The sequence below is a fragment of the Dryobates pubescens genome, chromosome 22, assembly GCF_014839835.1.
Source record: "Dryobates pubescens isolate bDryPub1 chromosome 22, bDryPub1.pri, whole genome shotgun sequence".
Taxonomy (NCBI): domain Eukaryota; kingdom Metazoa; phylum Chordata; class Aves; order Piciformes; family Picidae; genus Dryobates; species Dryobates pubescens.
The window spans coordinates 9,274,964-9,293,718 of NC_071633.1; the positions used below are offsets into that span (position 1 = coordinate 9,274,964).

The following is an 18,755-nucleotide window of genomic DNA, read 5'->3' on the forward strand; positions in this document are numbered from 1 at the left end:
AACTTGGCACCAAGAAGTTTTATCCATTATTTATTTTGTTCTACAACTCCAATGAAGGGCCTCAGGCTGCACTTTGACCCCACTGAAATGTTTTAAATGCTGGCAAAAATGATAAAATACTGGCACAACATAGGTCCCTGAATGCGTGTTGGCTTCCTCAGTAAACTCAGCATCGAGTCTGCTCACAAAAAAATCATGAAAGTGGGGACCAGTAACTTGACATCAGCTTGAGTGGTCTCCAGGTTTGGCCCTTTATTATGACATTTTGTCAAGAAATTTATGTAAACCCAGTCTTGCACTAGACCAGCAATTGGTCAGAAGTTGTTGCCGGTGCAGTGAAGGGTCTGGTCCCAGATTCACTTTCCTGTCTACTCAAGTACATACTGAAGTATATGCTATTGATGATGAGGGTTTAATGATGCTGCCCAGCATCATCACATGGTAGTGCTCAGCATCCTAGAGCCCTTTGTTGTGAAAGTTTAAAACCTTCAGTGATGGTAAAAAAACCACTGAAGAGAAATCTGTTCCTCTTGTTTGAGCTAGGGCATATCATATCAGGTGGTGCACACATTCCCTAACAGTTACAATTTCTCTCTAGAAAGAACGAAGCAAAAGAAAAGGAGAAACAAAACTTGACTTCCTTATTCTATAAAACTATTTCATGCCAACTGTACCAAAAAGCCTGTATTTTTCATAGGGAAGCAAACAGTATTGCATAAATGAGCATAGCCCCTGAAGACCACCTTGAGGTACTTCTTTGGGAAGCAGCTTGGGAATGAGTTTGAAGTAAGTCAGTTATACTATTGCTTACTAACCAATTTGTAGTTAAACACAGATCAAGTTTTCACACATCTTCATTTGTTTTGCTTTCAGTGGGATATTAGTGGTGTTAAAGGTTATACAAGATACACAATCGGAACATTTAATCGCTCAGTTAAAACTCAAAAGTCATGACAATCAAAGTTCTCTGAACACTGAGTCTAACGTGATGGACATATACAGAAGCAGAACATCACCACAGCTCTACCAATACATGCTGGGCAAGGATCTAGCCCCAAGGTTTGCATTTTGACTCCTGATGTAACTTTGAGATGCCATCATAACTCCTAACTTGTGGAAACTTGCACTGGCATAGCAGGGCAGAATGTGGGACTTTGTGTTTTGTTTCAGATTGCTTTGTCAATCGTTTGTTTGCTCCTTTATGTGCTGTGGTTTCTCTGCTTCTCATGTCTTTTTTCATCCCTTGTACATATGTTTTCTTCCTAACTGACAAAAGACACCACCCAGGGCAAAATATCAGCCAGTTCAAAGTGCTTTAAATCCAAGTGCTGGCAGCAGGCCATCTTTGTGTGTGCCAACTCAGTGTCACCTTTCCCTGCACTACAAAACATGCGTAGCACACAAGTGTACGAGCCTCTGCCTTCCCCTTTGTCACACACGTGGCTGGAGAGAAGGGGAATATTGCACTTGATGTTACAAAGAGTGAGTGGACTCTGCAATTTGCAAAGCATTTTGAAACAGTATTAAGATTTAATAAGTGCCACATAAACTACACAAAGAGTGTGCCTTCTGTGAGGCTGTTGATCACTGTGGATATTATAAATTAGGGGATTTAGTCATATGAGGTAAGGTAATAGTGATGTGGTAACCATCTGAAAAAGACTTGAGATTGGTTAGAGGTTTATTCTGACTCTGATGAATGAAATCTTACCAAAGTCACAGACCAGGAGCCTGTAGCACCTTAGGAGAATTTTAAAATTATCATTACAGTCAGTTTTGCTAAATAGTTTTTATTTATTTACCTCTCATATCCAAGGATCATAACCTCTATTATATAGGTAGATTGGCTGGACTTTGAAAAGTTCCATTATTCACTATTTCAATATAATCGCTGTATCCTGTAACTGTCCTTATAGAGAAAAAAATGCTTTATACTTCTGCTTCGTGCATTTTTTCCCTCCAAATACAGGGGACAATAGCTTCCCATACACAACAGTCAATAAAAAACATGTCCTCAAACTGCCACTGAAAAGATGCACAACATAAAGTAACAAGAGTTTTAAAAATTTTCTAAACAATATCTATTTCATCTGAACAGTGAAATCACTACATCATCTCAGACTTAAAACACAGAAAACCCCTGAAGCCTTAAATGCCACGTTTTGTCACTCGCTGACATGCAAACTTCCCCACTGGGTTATTTTACCTGTTTCCTGGTCCGTGTCTTCCCTGTTCTAAGTTTGATGTATCTGGCTATCAATTCATTCCTACCTGAAACAAAGAAAAATTCATGGTAAGGGACAAGCAGCACCACATTCATAACTACCACCAAAATACCACATTTAAACATGTGAGCTCTATGCACAGGAGCCTCAGGTTTTCATTTCACCTACTCCGCTTTTCCATTGCAAACTGTTAAGCAGTATTTCTCATTGTTTGTCAGTATTTATTTTCCCTCTCCTTTTAACAGACATTGTATGTGCCATACAAACTATGCAGAAGGCTACAGGTTCAGTGGTTTCCCACCAAAGTCCTGCAGCTGTTTGCAGGTGAAGAGACAGCTCCTTGACCAGGTGGCACCCAGGCTGATCTCTCACTGGAGAAGCCCCAGTGCTGAAGGCTGACATCAATCTGGGCTCCCCTGGTTTTGTGTCTGACTGCATCAGGTGGTGTTTGCCCACACAGACTCCTGTTGGGAGGATCAGCTGCTCGTGAGAAGGTTGTGTGACACCCAAGATGAAGTGCCAATCATCCAGATGTTACAGTTTTATATCAGCTCCTCTCCAAGTTTTAATTCTACTAGCAGGACAGCAAAAATCTAGCCTTTCTGCCAGGAAGCACTCTGTATCCTTCACTGACAGAAATCCCTGTCCTAGTTCAGGGGGTTATCAGCACACCCTTAACTCCGCAGGAGAGTGATCACCCTGCAGTGCCTAAGTTCCTGCAGCAGTGGGACTGATCAACACTGTGGTTTGTTATTCAGAGCTCTATTTCTCTTGTAAGCATACAGCATTTCCAAGTTGCTAAAATCACTATTTGACTCTTCTTCAGTCACACACATTATGCTACTTAATACCAATGAACATTTTTCTTTCCAAATAATTTCCTTCTTAAATACTGTTGACATGTAAGATAACACAGTTTCATGTGGTGTCCTGTTTGTTTTCACTGTATATTATGTTATTTCTCCATGACTTGTAATAATTTAAATATACTTGCTCAACAAGTCCTATGTTATGAAGCTATCTGCACTCAGCACAGCAGATAAGCAGCACATGTGTAGAAAATGAGCTGAAAACAAGGAGGTTGAAGCAAAAAGTACATAAGGAATGCATAAAGTTATTGTACCTATTGTATCAGCCAGAGACTCAAACTCTCTGTTTTGATGCTGTGGAGGATAGAAAAGGAAGCTACAACATACCCTGCCTAGGCTGAAGGACATTTTGCTGACTGGAAGACTGCATGAACACAACTGGTCAAACTAGACTTTTATTCTCCTTTTTTTCTTCTCTCTCTCCTCTATGTGCCTTAATTTACACCCTTTGTATCAAATGCCTCACAGATCGTCTCTCTTCTATGGTTTGTTTGCAAAACAGGTACTAGAATATGAAATATCAACACGCTTCAGAGTAGAGCTGTGTTCTGCTCCAATTCCCTTTTTGTTTTGGTCTGAACCATGTGCCAGTTTCCTGCAACAGAACATTGTAATGGTGATATGGGGTTTGTAAGGCTTAAGCAGGTCTCTTCATGACAAACTTCAAGAGGTAAATTGTGCACGAGCAGCTACACAAACAAGCAGTATCTCTGCACACAAATGAGGGATTCCCAAAGCAGAGGACCAGCTAGTTACCCAATTTCATGCAAAGACCAAGTCTTTTGGTTGGACAGAAGTTCTGTAGCTTGTTGTGCCCACAAGGTTCTTACGTGCCATTTGCAGTGAACAGGAGCCTTTGTATTCATGAGGTAAAACTAGGAAATGCTCAATCTCTGTATCTATCTCTTCTCATGTTCTTTCTCATAATCCAAACAGTTCACTTCAAACAGTGAATTTTCATAGTGGTGACTGTTACCCTATGTCCTTATACAGTAACAGCAGCTATTTCACAGTGACAGAACTACAAATTCACTTGCAGGTGTTGGGTATGGACAGAAAAGGAATTGCTCTACTCTCAGTTAACATTAGTTGGAAAAGTTGGACAGTGGAAAAATTTCATACAGTTTGGGAAAAGGAACTGATAAAGAGGTCAAGAGCCCGACACCCTGGCAATGAGAAGGGAGAGGAAAATGTACACAATGATGGCACATCATACCAAATGTGCTTTGAACAAGATTTTTCCTAAATATTCTTACTTGGTAATTTTTATGCCTCTGCAGTGTCCCTTTAGTGAGTACTAGGCTAACAGACAGCAAAGAGGTTGTCCTTATCAGCAGACAGTGACTCTATAAGGTGACATAAAGGATGTATTGCCATCTTCTGTTCCTCCATCTGTAAGTGGTCACATCACATGTCCCTCCAGTCATCACTTGTCCATTAAGGTAGCCCTATGCAGCCCTCAGCCATAGTGAGGAAAGAAGATTTAAACTGTATGGTTTCACAGTTTGCTCCCCTGTCAAGAAAGCTAAAAATGTATTTTAAAAGGAAAGATCAGATTCCCAGGCAGCTGCTTGACTGGAAAAGCAGCTTTGTAAAGGACACCAAGCACTGAAAGTCTAGACTGTATTATTCAAATTACCAGTCAAGTGCTGTCTCCAGTTGAGCCCCAGTTCATCCATGAAGTGTTTTGGCTTGAATCAGTGTGGGGTTTCTCACTAGCTATCTCAGCACGGGTATGGCTAAATAAGCCTGTGGTTTTACAAAGTGATCTCTTCCCCTTAAGGTGAACTCTAGCTAGAATCTAGCTCAAGAGGAGCCAACAGGGGGAAAATCCAACTTAAAGTAGAGAGGAGAAACTCTACAAGGTAGAGTTTTCTTTACAGTCATGCTTTCAACACAGCCAAGAAACATGCATCAGTTTTAGCCAGAGCAGAAAAAACTGTAGCCTCACGAGGCTCACTAAACGAGCTGGGCTCTGCTCAGCCACAATGAGCTGAAAAGACATTATTTCCTTTTTTGACTACCAAAAAGCCATAAATACAAGTTAGACAGCCCTGACTAAATGTTTACATCCTTTACGTTATCTACCAAACACTGGTGCTCTTCTTTACTAACTCTGGCTGATACTAACAGAAAAGATCTTCTGTCTTGATCAGCTAAGGCCTAGAGAGGATTTTCAAGAATGGAAGGGTCTAATGATCCTAAGAACTTGCTTTACTGCTCTTGGGAATGAAGAGTCTGAAATAAATGGAGGGTCAAGGAACTTCTTTAATTGGCCCTTAGAAAACATAGGTTGAAAAAAGCTCATTAACAAATATATCTGTTTTTTTCTCTAATGATAGCACAGCTGTGGAAATACCTTTCCACAGATGCCCTGCCTCTCTTTCCCTGTCATACATATCTGGGAAATTGCCTGGCAGGAGAGGTCAGGTTTATGAACTGTTAATATTCAGCTCCTTCTTGTCATCTTGCTTTGACAGTCTCCTACTTTGAATGTTTTGGTACAGGTATCAGACAGGTGTGGTGTGCCTTGTCAGATATAACATGTTCACAGCACAGGAATCTTTTCCAATGATCTTGAAAAGATCAGGGAAGGACCACTACAAATATTTAATATAAGCTGCTTCTTGTGGTTTTGGTTTTTTTTATTTTTTTTTTTAATCCTTTTAAATTCAGGCTCTATTTGTCATGTCCCTCTCCACTGTCAGTGCAATTGCAAACTACAGGTCTCCCCAGACTTACGCTGAGGAAGAGGCACTGTACACAACAAAACATCTTTTACAATACTGGTAGAAAGTAAAAAGGGAGTTCAGCTAGAAAACAGTGCAGATGCTAAAAAACCTGCAAATCTTCACAGGGTGCCAAAGCTGCACTGTGGCCCTTCCGCGTGGGCAGGCCCCCAGGGCAGCCCTGCTCCTGCCCACCAGTGGGACACAGGCTCCTTTTGCCTTCCCAAATTAGTGCCCCATCCCTGAGGGGTATCATCCTAAAGAAGGGAGTGTGTGGGGATCTTGGACACCTCACAGGCAGCATGAGGACTGACATTTCTGCTCTTCTTATTCAAAATAAGTAGAAGCAGCTGCAAAGTGGGGAGGCTCACACCCGCCCCTCCCTGGGGGAGGCAGTTGTTGTTCTAACAGAAGGCCCTTGTGCAGGGAAGCCTCCTTCCACTAACGTTATTTCCAAAACCAGCCTGAAGAAGACAAGCATTAGTCCACATAAAAGCCTCCAGAAGGCTGAAGGATGCCACTCTTGGTCCCTGAAAGTGAAAAATCACCCCTGGGTGAGGAGGGCAAAACCAGCAACCCCTGCAAAGGAGCCACCACCAGCAGCCCTACCAGAATCTACATTAGCTGTGGACATGTCCCCAGCCATGGCAGGTCCCTTTCTAACAGGTCCCAGCTACAGAGGACACTGCTCAAACCCAGTCCCCACCAGTGACAGGGCAGCAAGCTGGTGCATCACGTCCCTGTGGAGCCACCAGCCACATGGCAGGCAAGCATCTTTATTTAGAACATTAATGACAGAAATTAAACCTCCACCCTCCCAGCTCCCAGTAATAGGCACCATCCATACGTGATAAAAATAGGCAAGTGTGGGAAATCAAGCCAGTTAGCAATTTGGAAATGAACAGCTCATTTTAAAAAGTTTTCATACTCCACAACATAATTCCAGTACCAGCCAAGCAGAAAAGCCTGTTCTTTTCAGATAATGGTGTGCTATGGATTTCTCCAGATTCTATGACACTGGGTTGAACCAGGAAATCCATATCCTAAACGCAAAGCCTGGAGACAGACCTGCACAGACTTTCCATCTCACAAGTCTTGCACATGCCTGTATTTTCACCATGGCAAAGCTTTTCAGCTGGTTTTGGTAAATTCCATTTCTGATCACCTCTACTCAAAGCTGTTACAAAGGCCTGATGAAGAAAAAACACTGCATGTGTGCCCCGGGGCCAAATTTGGACAGCTAGCGGGAACTTTGCTTGATGCCGAGCCCGCTGAGGAGCTTGCTGCACCTCAGGCAAGTGCTCTCCCGGACGGCCCTGGTGTGCAGCACTGAGCCCTTTGTCTTGATGATGAGCATGGGCTGGATCCAGATCCAGAACCTGTGTGTGGATGTTGCCAGGAGGAACGAGCTGGTTTGAAGACTTTCCTCTGTCAGAAGGTGGCCATGTGGCCCTTGGGCAGCCCACAGAGGAAGAGCTGCTCCACTGCAGCGCTCAGCCACGGCGTTTTTCTGCTCCATTTTGCTGGCGGAACATTCGGCTTTGGGAGAGCTCGCTAAAATTTGCTGGTGCTGCTTTCTGAGGATGTTTTAAAGCTAAATTGGCTAACAAAAAGCCTCTTGTAGATAAAAGAGCTCTGCAAGTCAACAACTGGCTAAGCAGTTTAAACCCCTAAGTAAGGCATCCTCTATTTAAACGTTATAGGCAAATCTAATTTAAGCTTTTAAAAATATTATGGGCAGGTGTTTAAGTCATCCACACACTGGGTTTTGCGAGGGCTTCAGAGGGGGCTGGGCGGCGCTTCCCAGGCGGGCAGCATTTTGTTCAGACAAGCTTTCTGCAGTAGGCCACGTGACACAGGCCAAATAAACAGCATCTGGGGATTTTCAATTACAGACCTTCACCCAGCATGCCTGCACTGTAATCTCTACCAGATGAGGCTCAGGCCTCACTATTTTCAATAATTCACACACTGTGTACACATAACATGACAATAAGGGCATTCATGCAACGGCCTGATTCGCACATCAAAGCTCCCAAATGGCCAGCTGTAAGCATGCTTACTGCTGAATAATTCATTCTTTTCACAGGCTTGAAAAAACGCTCAGCGGGAGTTGGCAAGCTTGTGTTCTTTCCTGTGTGGTATGCTAAACTCAAATTTTGAAAGAGGTACAGCCCCACTAAAAAGAGTCAGAGATCCAACTATTTAAATGTGCATTTGCAAGCTTTCGGATGGCTGCTCACAATAAAAAAAAAAAAAAGCAGCAGCAAAAGAAGTGCTGCATCTCCAAGTGGGTAGTGGAGATAAGATGAAATTGTCTACATGTTTTCTAGAGCAGGTGTTTAACAGAAATAAAAAGATAAAACTGTTTTCCAGATAGTAAAATGTTTGGGTTTGTTTTTTATTCTTTTAAGATATATTATTCTTCGCTAAACATCTTGGCTATACCAGCGGCATAACAGTTAGCAAGTTTGCTAAACTTGAAAATTCAACATACTTAGCATAAATTTTCTACTATAAAGCAGAAAGGGTTTTAGCTAAGACTAACACATATGAAAAAGGCAAATACAGAATCACCAGAGCTAATTCTGTAACTCCTATTTACTGCTCTCACAGATATGGGTTGAATACTAATTTCTAGGTGATATTTTAACAACCCTAAATTTGCAGCGGTCTCTCTGAACATCTAGCTTGCAACCAGTTAGTGTTCCAGATTTTGAAAATACTTTGTCTTTACACAACAGAAGCATAATTTGGGGGGGGGGGGGTGGTGGTAAAAAAAAGGGAAAAAACAAGAGGGAGAGAGAGAGAAAAGGGTCTGCTTCTTGATAGCAAGTTTTCTTGACTGTCAATCTAACACCAGAACCAGCAGGATCAACTAGTCGTGACCTCTCCTTATAGCAAACACATGCTGCTTACCAGCTGTGGACTGTGTTTTTTACACCCTTTTCTCTATCATTCAGAATGGCTTCCTCCTAATCACAATAATCCCAAAAGTGCTAAAACATATCAATCGTCCTTTAAGCCCTGCCTACAAAAGGCCAGCCGTCCAGCCTTTATGGGCTTGTCCAACAGCAGCTGATACTTCATTCAACTACAAATCCAATTTAGCAGTTACAAGAGGTTTAGCATCACTGGAAAAATATTGGTGTTGATCCTGCACTCTTAAGTCAGCAAATATTCCTTTGCCATATTGTTTAGCTTTTTCTGCCATATTTACACTTCTGATGGATTTCCCTGAATGACTTCAACAGCAGCATTTAACCTCTGAACTGGTAATATTTACTGTTGATCAAACAGCAATTTCTAAAATATGTTTACCACAATTACAGAAACATAAGCCTATTTGTATTCCAACTATTACAATTCTGAAAAAAAAAACCCCAAACAAGAAACAACAACCCTAAAAACAAAACAGTAATTTCATTCAAAACCATAGAGAAGATTTTATGTACTAGTGAACCAGGATGTTATTTGTTATAGCCCTTTGGGCAGTTCATGGCAACTGTTTCACTTACATATTTTTCATTGCCAAATACAAACACTTCCTTGATCCCCCTTCACTTTTTTTTTTTTTGTTTTGTTTGGTTTTGCTTTGCTTTGTTTTGTTTTCCTCTTTAAGCAGCAGCATATGTGATGTGTTAAAATTAAAAGGGGAGACCCCATCTAGGAAATGCCCTAGCCCAAATCTGCAAATCTGTGGGACCACTAAGTTTGGGCAGCTTTTAATAATGGGAACATATGGCAGGAGATAGCTCCTCAGGCTGTGTGGAAGAGAATGAGAGTTGCTTTTCACTTGTTTTGTAGCAGAAACAATCAGCCTCAAAGCTGCATCAAGCACAGGCTTCCCATCTCTCTGCACAGACGTGTCAGAGGGCTGGGGCAAAGATAAAGATGCAGGCAGGTCCCCCCACAATCCCCCAGGGAATGGGGTGGGGGCAAAAAAAACACCAAATGAGTGTTTTAGACTTGTTGGAGCTTGTTGTTTAACTCTACACCAAGTTCTTGAGCAAAGGCTCAGGCTGTGAATTTAGGCCATCCCAGGACAGGACTGGGAGGAGACAAAGACCGCAAGCTCCCTAAAACGGGTTGTAAGGGCTACCCGAGTGGTGTGTGTGTAAGCTGGCACACACATACAAGATTACAATAAGCCACTTAAGTATTATTATATTATACACAAATTAACTGCTTGCAAAGTGTACAGTAACTGGGTTGCCCAAGAGGACAAGGAAAAGAAAAGATCCAAGAAACAAAATAACCTAAATAATCCCATTGGATTCTAATGAGTGAACCATTACAATGACTCACTGAAGTTATATCATAGTATTTCCAAAGAAAAGAACTTTCTGTGTATTGTATTAAAATCAACAACAATAAAATGATCCTAGATTGAAGCAATACCACAATTTAATTTATACAGCAAAAGGGAAATGATCTAATAGTAGCATGGAAAGACATTCTCCTCATGCCAAGTCTCAAACTTGTGGGTTTTGTCCCAGCTCCAGTTTCAAAGAAAACAACAAAAAAGACCTATGGACAAATGTGGTTCAAAAGTCGTCTTTGACTCTAATGCAATGCCTTGGATTCTGTTTGGCAGGTCTTCATACTGGGAAGTATTTCACAGAAGTAATGTTCTTCTGAGTTTTTAAAAACACAGAACATATTTAAAACAGAAGAAATCCAGAAATCTCTCTTGAAAATCCATTAATATTTTGTCAGTCTCAGAAGATTTTACCATTTACCCTAAATCCCATTTAATTAAACTTTACATGTTACAAGAATATATGGAAATATTTTACTCTGTTGTAACTACATTATTTTCTACTTCCTGTATTTTACTGCAACCAAAAATGCATTTCAAAAACATCAGTGATTTTTGGGCTTCAGAATATACAAAGAAATGCCCATAGGGAAAAAATAATAAAAATCCCCAAACTTGACCTTTGCCATGTCTCTGGATCAGCTACAGATGTTTAGTAGATTATACAAAACCCTACATGTCCTCATTCTGACATTCTGTTTTTTTTCCCCTGCTATGATAGGAACTCTTAGTAACCTATCTGCAAAGGCACTGTGTGACTTCCACATGCACATGTAATTGCTGTGTTGGTTTCCAAGGTAGTTGCAATTTTTGAGAGACATGGGCAGTTCAGAAAGGAGAAGACTCTTGCCCAGTGCTACTGACAGAAAGTCTGATTTGGACAGGAATCCTTCCAATACACAGACAGTGGGCTGCCTGACCTGTCATGCATGATGGATGAGTTAAGGGGATTAAAACCACTATTTGCATTAGAATAGATAAAAATTAGCAAAATAGAATTTCTCACTAGGTGGCTTCAGTTCTGTTTGGTCTCTTAGGCAAAATGAAGTTCATTTTAAAAGGAATTACGACTGTTTAAGTAATGCTTTTTTGCAGAGGAGAAATTCTGGGTGTCAGTTTGCTTTCTAGTGTTTATTCTTTAAGAAATCCACTTTAGCAATGACTACAGCAGTATCCTTTTCTTCTCGTGTTTAATAGTAAAATAACTGCAACTTTCCAGTGGCTTTAAAACGTATATCTTAATGCCTACATACTGCTAAGCTGCACGTACCCAAAAACCGTATTTCGAGGTCCCAGAGGTGATCAGTAAGACCAAAAAATTACTTTAAATTCTGTGTTGATGCTTCACTGAGGTTCTGAGTACAAGTCTGTGACTCAAGAACTCTAAGAGGCAGACACCAGAAATACTGAAAGCTTCTTTTAACTAGATTTATACTGCACACAGTGATGGTACTTAAAAGACGGCAACATAACATAAAACATAACATAACACAACACTTGCCTTACAGAATAGCATCATATTGTCTATACAATGTCACTTTGAAACAAATCCATATTAAAAAGTCAGTAGACACAAGCAGGCAAGCAGATGTAAAAGCACCAGAAACATCCATGGGCGATCATCTCCCCTTACTCCTGCAGAGGGCTAATCAAGATTTACCAGTCAAACGAGTTGCAAAAGAAATGGAGGTCCTCCTCTCTGCAAGCCTCACACATTCAATTTGCAGACAGCCAGCAGACTCCACAAAATCCAGCACATTTTAAAATACATCTGCATACTGCCAAGTAAGTTTCTGAATCCTTCACCCATTTTAATGGTGACTGGTGATAGATTCCATTATGCCCTAAAGCAGCATCAAGAGAAAGCAAAGCTAAGGCATTAAGGAGGTAAATTTCTTCCACTGATGACATTACAAACAGGAAAAGCTGTGACATGATTTCTCTACGCAGCATTTACTATAATGAGATTTTAAGAGAACAGGTCACTTCTCACTCTGAGATGGGGCTTCTGGCCAGATCCAGAGTCTGTATAAACCAGGCCAGTGCCAGAGCCTGCAGCCGGGGATTGGGTCCCACCATATGGCTTCCAGAGAGGGCACACTCATCTGCATGCAAGGGAGGACCCCATGAGTTGCCTTCATTTTCAGCTCCACAGACCCTGCACTGGCATTTCATGCAGTTCTTAGCAAAACTTGTTTATTTAGCTTATGAATTATTTGCTATCGGTGTCCCATGCAGTTAAGATGCTTTATTTTCACAGCAGGTGCAAAGAGGTATTTAAATCTGCATTATGTCCAGGGTACTTGGACTCAGTTTGTGTTAGATGACAGCTTTTGACAGCAGATGGGCCAAGTGGAGAAACATTTGACTGGCATACGAAAGAGCTTGGTATAAATCCAACACTAACCTTGGTTTCCAAGTTATTTCATGAGCACCAAGTAACATTTTGTGGAGACTTTATAGCTAACAATGTCATTTGAGCTACAGTACAATAAATATTTCCCTCCAATTATGAAGCCACGAGAGAGACCCAAAACATACTCAAGCTACAAGGTAAGTCATTCCTTGCAAACCCAGTTTCAAAGCATGCTTAAAATCTGGACTCCTTTAACTCATTTTTAGCCTGAAGAAAGACCTGTCCATGCTTCCAGAAGTGATACAGACCTGTCCAGATCAGTTCCTCACTGTTGATCCCATCTGGGCCACTGGTGTTTGAGTTAAAGTGGAGAATAACATCCCTGCACTTCTGAAGGATCCCTGGGACATCAGCCCAAGGGGAGAAAAGGAAACATTAATGTCATCTTGAAGTCAGGTATGAGAACACAACAGCCTATTTTGAAGCTCAGATATGAGACAGCAATGAAGAGCTGAGTAATCAAATAATACTGTGCCATAACACATTTTGTTTAAATTTGGAAGTGTTCCTCATAACCTACTCATTCATGAGGGTGAAAAATGCTTGACTCCTCCTGTCCCTGTCTTCCAGGCTCCACAGCCTCCAGCAATTCCAGCAGTTCACAGTACATCCCAAGCAGTGTAAATACCATGTTGCTGATTTCATTATCATTAAAACACCTACTTGTGCCTTTCCAAATATGCAGCTTTATCTTGGAGAATCCTAAGAAAATTTTGGTTTGTGTATCTGCCAAATGCAGTAGAGTCCTAATGTTTCTAATTTTTGCTATAAATTTACTTACTTTGGATGTTGGGAGGGCTCTCTTAAATATACCTTTTAAGGTTTAGGACATGTCAAAGAACCAAAATAAAATTAGAGTTATTTATACTCTTTCTACCATTTATTTGTTTCTATAGTAAATCACTACTTTTGCTTCCCTGTTGATGCCTTTACATAACATTTGAAAACCTTTGATTTGTTTTGGATAAATGAGTAATGGAGTGCACACACAGTTTCATGTGCAATTCTTAATCTCACTTGCTTTAGGCCTGATGCAGTAGGAGAGAAACTTTACAGCCAGGTTCTTTTGTGGCTGAGTACTGTTAATGTGGGACTGGGAGAAGAGACTGGGCTTCCAGCCACAGTTCTGCCACATTCAGGCTGCATACTCTCTTCACAGTTTGTGCCTGTTATGGAGGTCTGCTCTCTCAGATTTTTGGTGAAAAAGGCACATAAAAGATCAATCCCACTCTACTTCATGTACCTCCCCTCCTACACCCACATCCATGCGAACACGGCTATCATACTGAACAGCCTCAACTGTCAGTAGCTTCTCCTTCTAACAGCAACAATGGACATTTCATGAGGAACAGAAAGACTTTGCTTCTCATCTCCAACATGCTTCACTGGGGACTATGGTGCCAGATCTGGCACTAGGACAAATCAGGGGAAATATGTCCCAGTGCATGCTCACAGCTATCATCACTAGACACATGATGGGTGCAATGTCAGGAACTGTGAGCATGGCAGCCTCATGTAGCAAAGCTTAAATGCACACAGACCTGGAACTGTATTCAACATTTATGTCACTCAGATTTCTACACTTCCCAAGCTCTCCATTTGCTCATATGATTTTATCACCTGTTTAGTCTAATCTGCCGATACAGTAATCTGTAGTCTTCAGATACTCATGCAGTTTTCACTCCTCTGCTGCCCTCTCCCTCTCCCTCCTCTCCTCTGACAGTAAAGACAAGTAATACCAATCCTTCCTCTTCTTTAGTGGTTCCCAGAATAACTCTCTATGCCACATTAGTCCAGATTTAAAGTTTACTGCTCTTCTGCCCGGCCCATACTGTACTGACTCTCCCCTAGTGAACATACAGGCTGTTGCACACCATGGGCAGGTTATTTTGCAGATGCTATTTCTTAATGGGCAAAGCCTTGAACAAGATTCCTGCATCTTCCTTATAACATGGCCAGTGGCTGGCTGGATGCATCTTGACACATGGAGAACTCCAGTATGGGACGAGGGAGCAATCCTGAGCTTCAGCAGCGAGCAGTTGAATAGAATAGAATAAACCAGGTTGGAAGAGACCTTCGAGATCGTCGCATCCAACCCATCATCCAACACCACCTAATCAACTAAACCATGGCACCATGCACCCCATCAAGTCTCTTCCTAAACACCTCCAGTGATGGTGACTCCACCACCTCCCTGGGCAGCCCATTCCAATGGCCAATCACTCTCTCTATGAAGAATTTCTTCCTAACATCCAGCCTAAACCTCCCCTGGTGCAGCTTGAGACTGTGTCCTCTTGTTCTGGTGCTGGTTGCCCGGGAGACGAGACCAGCCCCCACCTATGTACAACCTCCCTTCAGATAGTTGTAGAGAGCAACAAATAAATAAAGGGTTTAAAGTGTTAAGTACTGGAGAGTTGATTTCTCTCTCCTGACAGCGATCTGATTTCAGATCAGTCCCCTTGAATATTTCAGATCAGTGCCAATGTGATCAGCATGCCCTTCCCAATCCACAGGTGTCTCTGCCTATGCAAGCACAAGTGTAGTCACTCAGTACTTTGCTTGAACACAGGCAGTGTACACAGTACTAGGCTGCTCCTAAACTTCTGCCAAGTCCACCTGGCACCCAGTTTCTTAGTTGTACAAATGTCCAAGTGCTCTACAATATTTTGATCTTTTTATAATACATATACCAGTCATTAAGACATTTTCACTGAGGCAACTGGCAAACCCAGCCTGAACCTGGCAAACACAGCAGTATCAACATTTTAGCGCAGACTAGGTTTTAGCTATTAAAAGACAAAGAAACGGTCATTGAGTCAGCCAAAGAAATTTTACCCGACATCAGGCATAGCTACAACATATGCACAAAGAGATTAAATTAGTGCTACAGACTTACCCAGAGTGCTAGTGAGTGACATCCCTTTCTCCTTTTGTGAGATGCATATGAGTAAGTCAGCACCCACCCCTCCAAACACTAAATTGAGCCATAGGCTGATTTTCCAGAAGAACTGGAGGACTTGATAGTGTTAGGTTAATGGTTGGACTTGATCTTAAGGATCTTTTCCAATCTAAATGATTCTATGACGTAAGAACAAGAAGTAAAAAATATACTGAATTACCTCTGAGGCTCACAAATGTTTATATGAAGTTATTAAAAAGCTGAGATCTAAAACAACACATTCATTTAAAAGAAAATGGAAGGCTGTTTCTGGTATGGCTGAGGCAGCTTTGATTTCTGTTGGGGGAAATTTATAGCCATATTATTGCTGTCAAGGAGGGTAGTGAGCCACAAGGAGTTCCAGATGCCATGTGTGAAGTTTCTCATTTCCCCAACCATACTAAAGTACATTATCACCTGAATGCAAACAAGCTTTTAAAAAGTAACTGTCATTGAAACGTGTGTGGTAGGAGAATTAAAGCCAGAAAATCTCATGTGTGAACTCCGTTCCGAACTGGATTTGCTTTTAAAAAAGGAAACACAGAATTTATGCAAAGGTCCAGCACCATGGTGTTGAAAAGAAGATAAAAGATGGAACTATCAGAAGGTTGATGCTGTACAGTCCAAAATGATTATTTTTTATGGTGAAAGCCAAGTCTCAAAGCAGGTCTTTTGTTAAATGATGTTAACTTGAATCTTTCCCTGAAGATGAAAACTAAATGGGAGATGTTGAGTCCAAAGCCGAGCTGCCCCTTCTGACTCACAACTGGAAGCATACCAGCCACAAGATCTTGAGTAAGAGCAAAAGACCCAGTTTTGCTCAAACTCAGAATGAAACAGGAAGTCTGTTGAGGCAATAGGGGCATGCTGGAACCCCTCACTCCAGCTAGAGAAATTCCCCTCTTCTACGGCTACAAAATTTCTGAGGTATGCATAGCAGAATGAAGGCTGAGAAGGGCACCACGCTGACGCCAACCAAAATTACTGCATGCTAGTTTTATCACACAAGCTCTTGTCCACTATGTCCATCTTCTGAAAGAAATTTAGATCTGAGTAACAAAAAATGGTCCCTCAGAAACTCTCGTGCTCCACACTGAGAAGAACTGAACCTCTGCTACATCAACTGCTACAAATCACTGAAGACTCAAGTGCAGAGTATGCATTTGATGAAACAGGAAACAGCCAACACATTGATTTCCATAAACTTAAGACAAGTCAATATGGACAAGTCCCTTTGCAAATCTATACAGGGTAAAGAATTGTCTTGCTGTAGTATCATAATTAAAGCTGAACTGCCTGAGTCATCATGGCACTCACTTCTAGCTAAGGAAACTCATCCAGAGTATCTACTGCACCTGTTGGTTCTTGAAATTACAGTATTGTCAAAAAACCCAAGTTAATACATTGAAAACAAAAGTGTCATTACAGTGCTTCTGAAACAATCACTCTGGCTTCTCCATCTTTTCATTTCCACAAGATTAATTAAAGACTTCAATTAAAATGTAAGCCAATTTGCTGAAGATTTTTAAATTCAGTAACTCAGCTCTTTCTGTTCCAGTATTTATTTTGTATTGTAACATCTGCCATTAGGCCAGGTTTTGTTTGCATCTTTTCCCATTCTCACCTAGACAAAGGGCTCTTTTTTATTCTCCAGATTAAAAAAAAACCCAAACAAACAAGTGAAGATGTCAGAAGTAAGTTTTTCAGAGGTGAAAATGAGTTAAACAGCCTTGGCAGCTCTAAAAAGTAGTTTACAAACTTTTATGCCTGAATTACTTGCCGGTTCTCTGAGCACCATAAATACTTTATCTAGTGCATGTGAGAAAGTCTATCTCCACAGAAATCAGATCTCAGACCATTATTTTTTTTCTGCACCTCCCCAAGCAAGGCCCCAAAAAGTTCCTCCCTGCCTGTCAAGAGAGAGGTATAAATACCCAGGTATTCACACATGAGAATGCAGCCAGACTGATCTATGTCTACCAGGCAGGCACATGGGGATGTGCAGGGGAGACACAGAAGGACCATGCCGCAGCAGGATCAAGGTCTCACACTTCAAAACACCTTTTCTTAGTCTCTGTCGATGACTTATCTTCCTCCCATAGTCCATCCTGCCAGAGTTATCTCTTTAATTAAGAGTTGTCCTTGTGTTGCTGCCAACAGGAGGTTTGAACAAGTACTTTTGTGAATAGCAGAACCAAGGAGGCCTGGTTTCACATGGATCTGGGTCCCAACAATGAGCGTTTGCATGGATCCTCGTGCCTTACCTCCCAGGGATTACCAGTCTTTCCCTTACAAGATGCTCACAGGGTCTCTCCCCCATCTACATGTTTCCCTGTTTTCCAGCGAGTTTCCAAAGAACTTTCCTAAAGATCATCACCTCTCCAATTTTGTTAACACTGAGCAAAGGATTTGCAGAAGTGACTGGGTATAAATGACAGGCAGACATCTACAAACCTATTATCTCTTCTAAACTTGTACTTTCGTGGCAGTGCTTGAGCAGAGGACCTAACAGAAACATGGCATAAAGCTCTTTATGCTGGAGACATTATGCTGGACAAAAATAACGAATTCAGTCCCAATTCCATATAGCTGATGGTTTATAATACAGAGCTCTGGCTACACTTGGGTTTAGAAAAGTTTAGGATTTCACCGATATTATTAATATTTCACAATGCAAAAAATGTTTATGGGTGAAGTGAAATTGTTGACTGATTGTTGACCTTGTAACATTATAAGACTAAACAAATGTTTGTCCAGTTTAAGAATGAGTAAATTGCACCAATATAAGCAACTATAATTGATTCTAACAAATTCTAATATTCTAATTTGAGAAGCTTATAATTAGTGCAATTTACATAATTTACACAAAGTTAATATCTGTGCTTGAGCTCCCTTAAGGTCATTCATGTCCTTTGGAAATGGAAAGATTTCGCTGAAGTTGTCATTAGCACTTCAAGGTATATAGAAAATGAAGAGCTTGATTTTGAATACACATTTTTTAATTGCTGTCATAAAATAGAACATGTATTTTTTTTAAAATCCTGTTTTCTTTCACATAAATGTCTTTTCTTTTTCCTAAAATGTGGGAAATAAAACCAACCAGCATTCAATACCAGGCTAATTAGAAATCATTGGCCTGAAAGTTCAGCATTGCTTTCTACAGCATAAAATTCAATACATCCAATAACAGATCACATTAAATTTGACCTAACCAGCGACAGGGTTCTTTATCCAGAAATAGCATCCTTTTGCACAAA

The 18,755-nt window shown here is 41.0% G+C and overlaps 1 protein-coding gene across 4 annotated transcripts in view; it reads right to left on the bottom strand.

Annotated features, from left to right (window-relative positions):
- TEAD1 (TEA domain transcription factor 1) overlaps positions 1–18,755 on the bottom strand; it is a 147,589-nt gene that overhangs the window by 39,234 nt on the left and 89,600 nt on the right. For all 4 annotated transcript variants that reach the window (XM_054171815.1, XM_054171813.1, XM_054171814.1 and 1 more), the window contains one exon: positions 2,207–2,271. In XM_054171815.1, the coding sequence (XP_054027790.1) occupies positions 2,207–2,271 (65 nt within the window). The remainder of the gene's footprint in view (positions 1–2,206; positions 2,272–18,755) is intronic.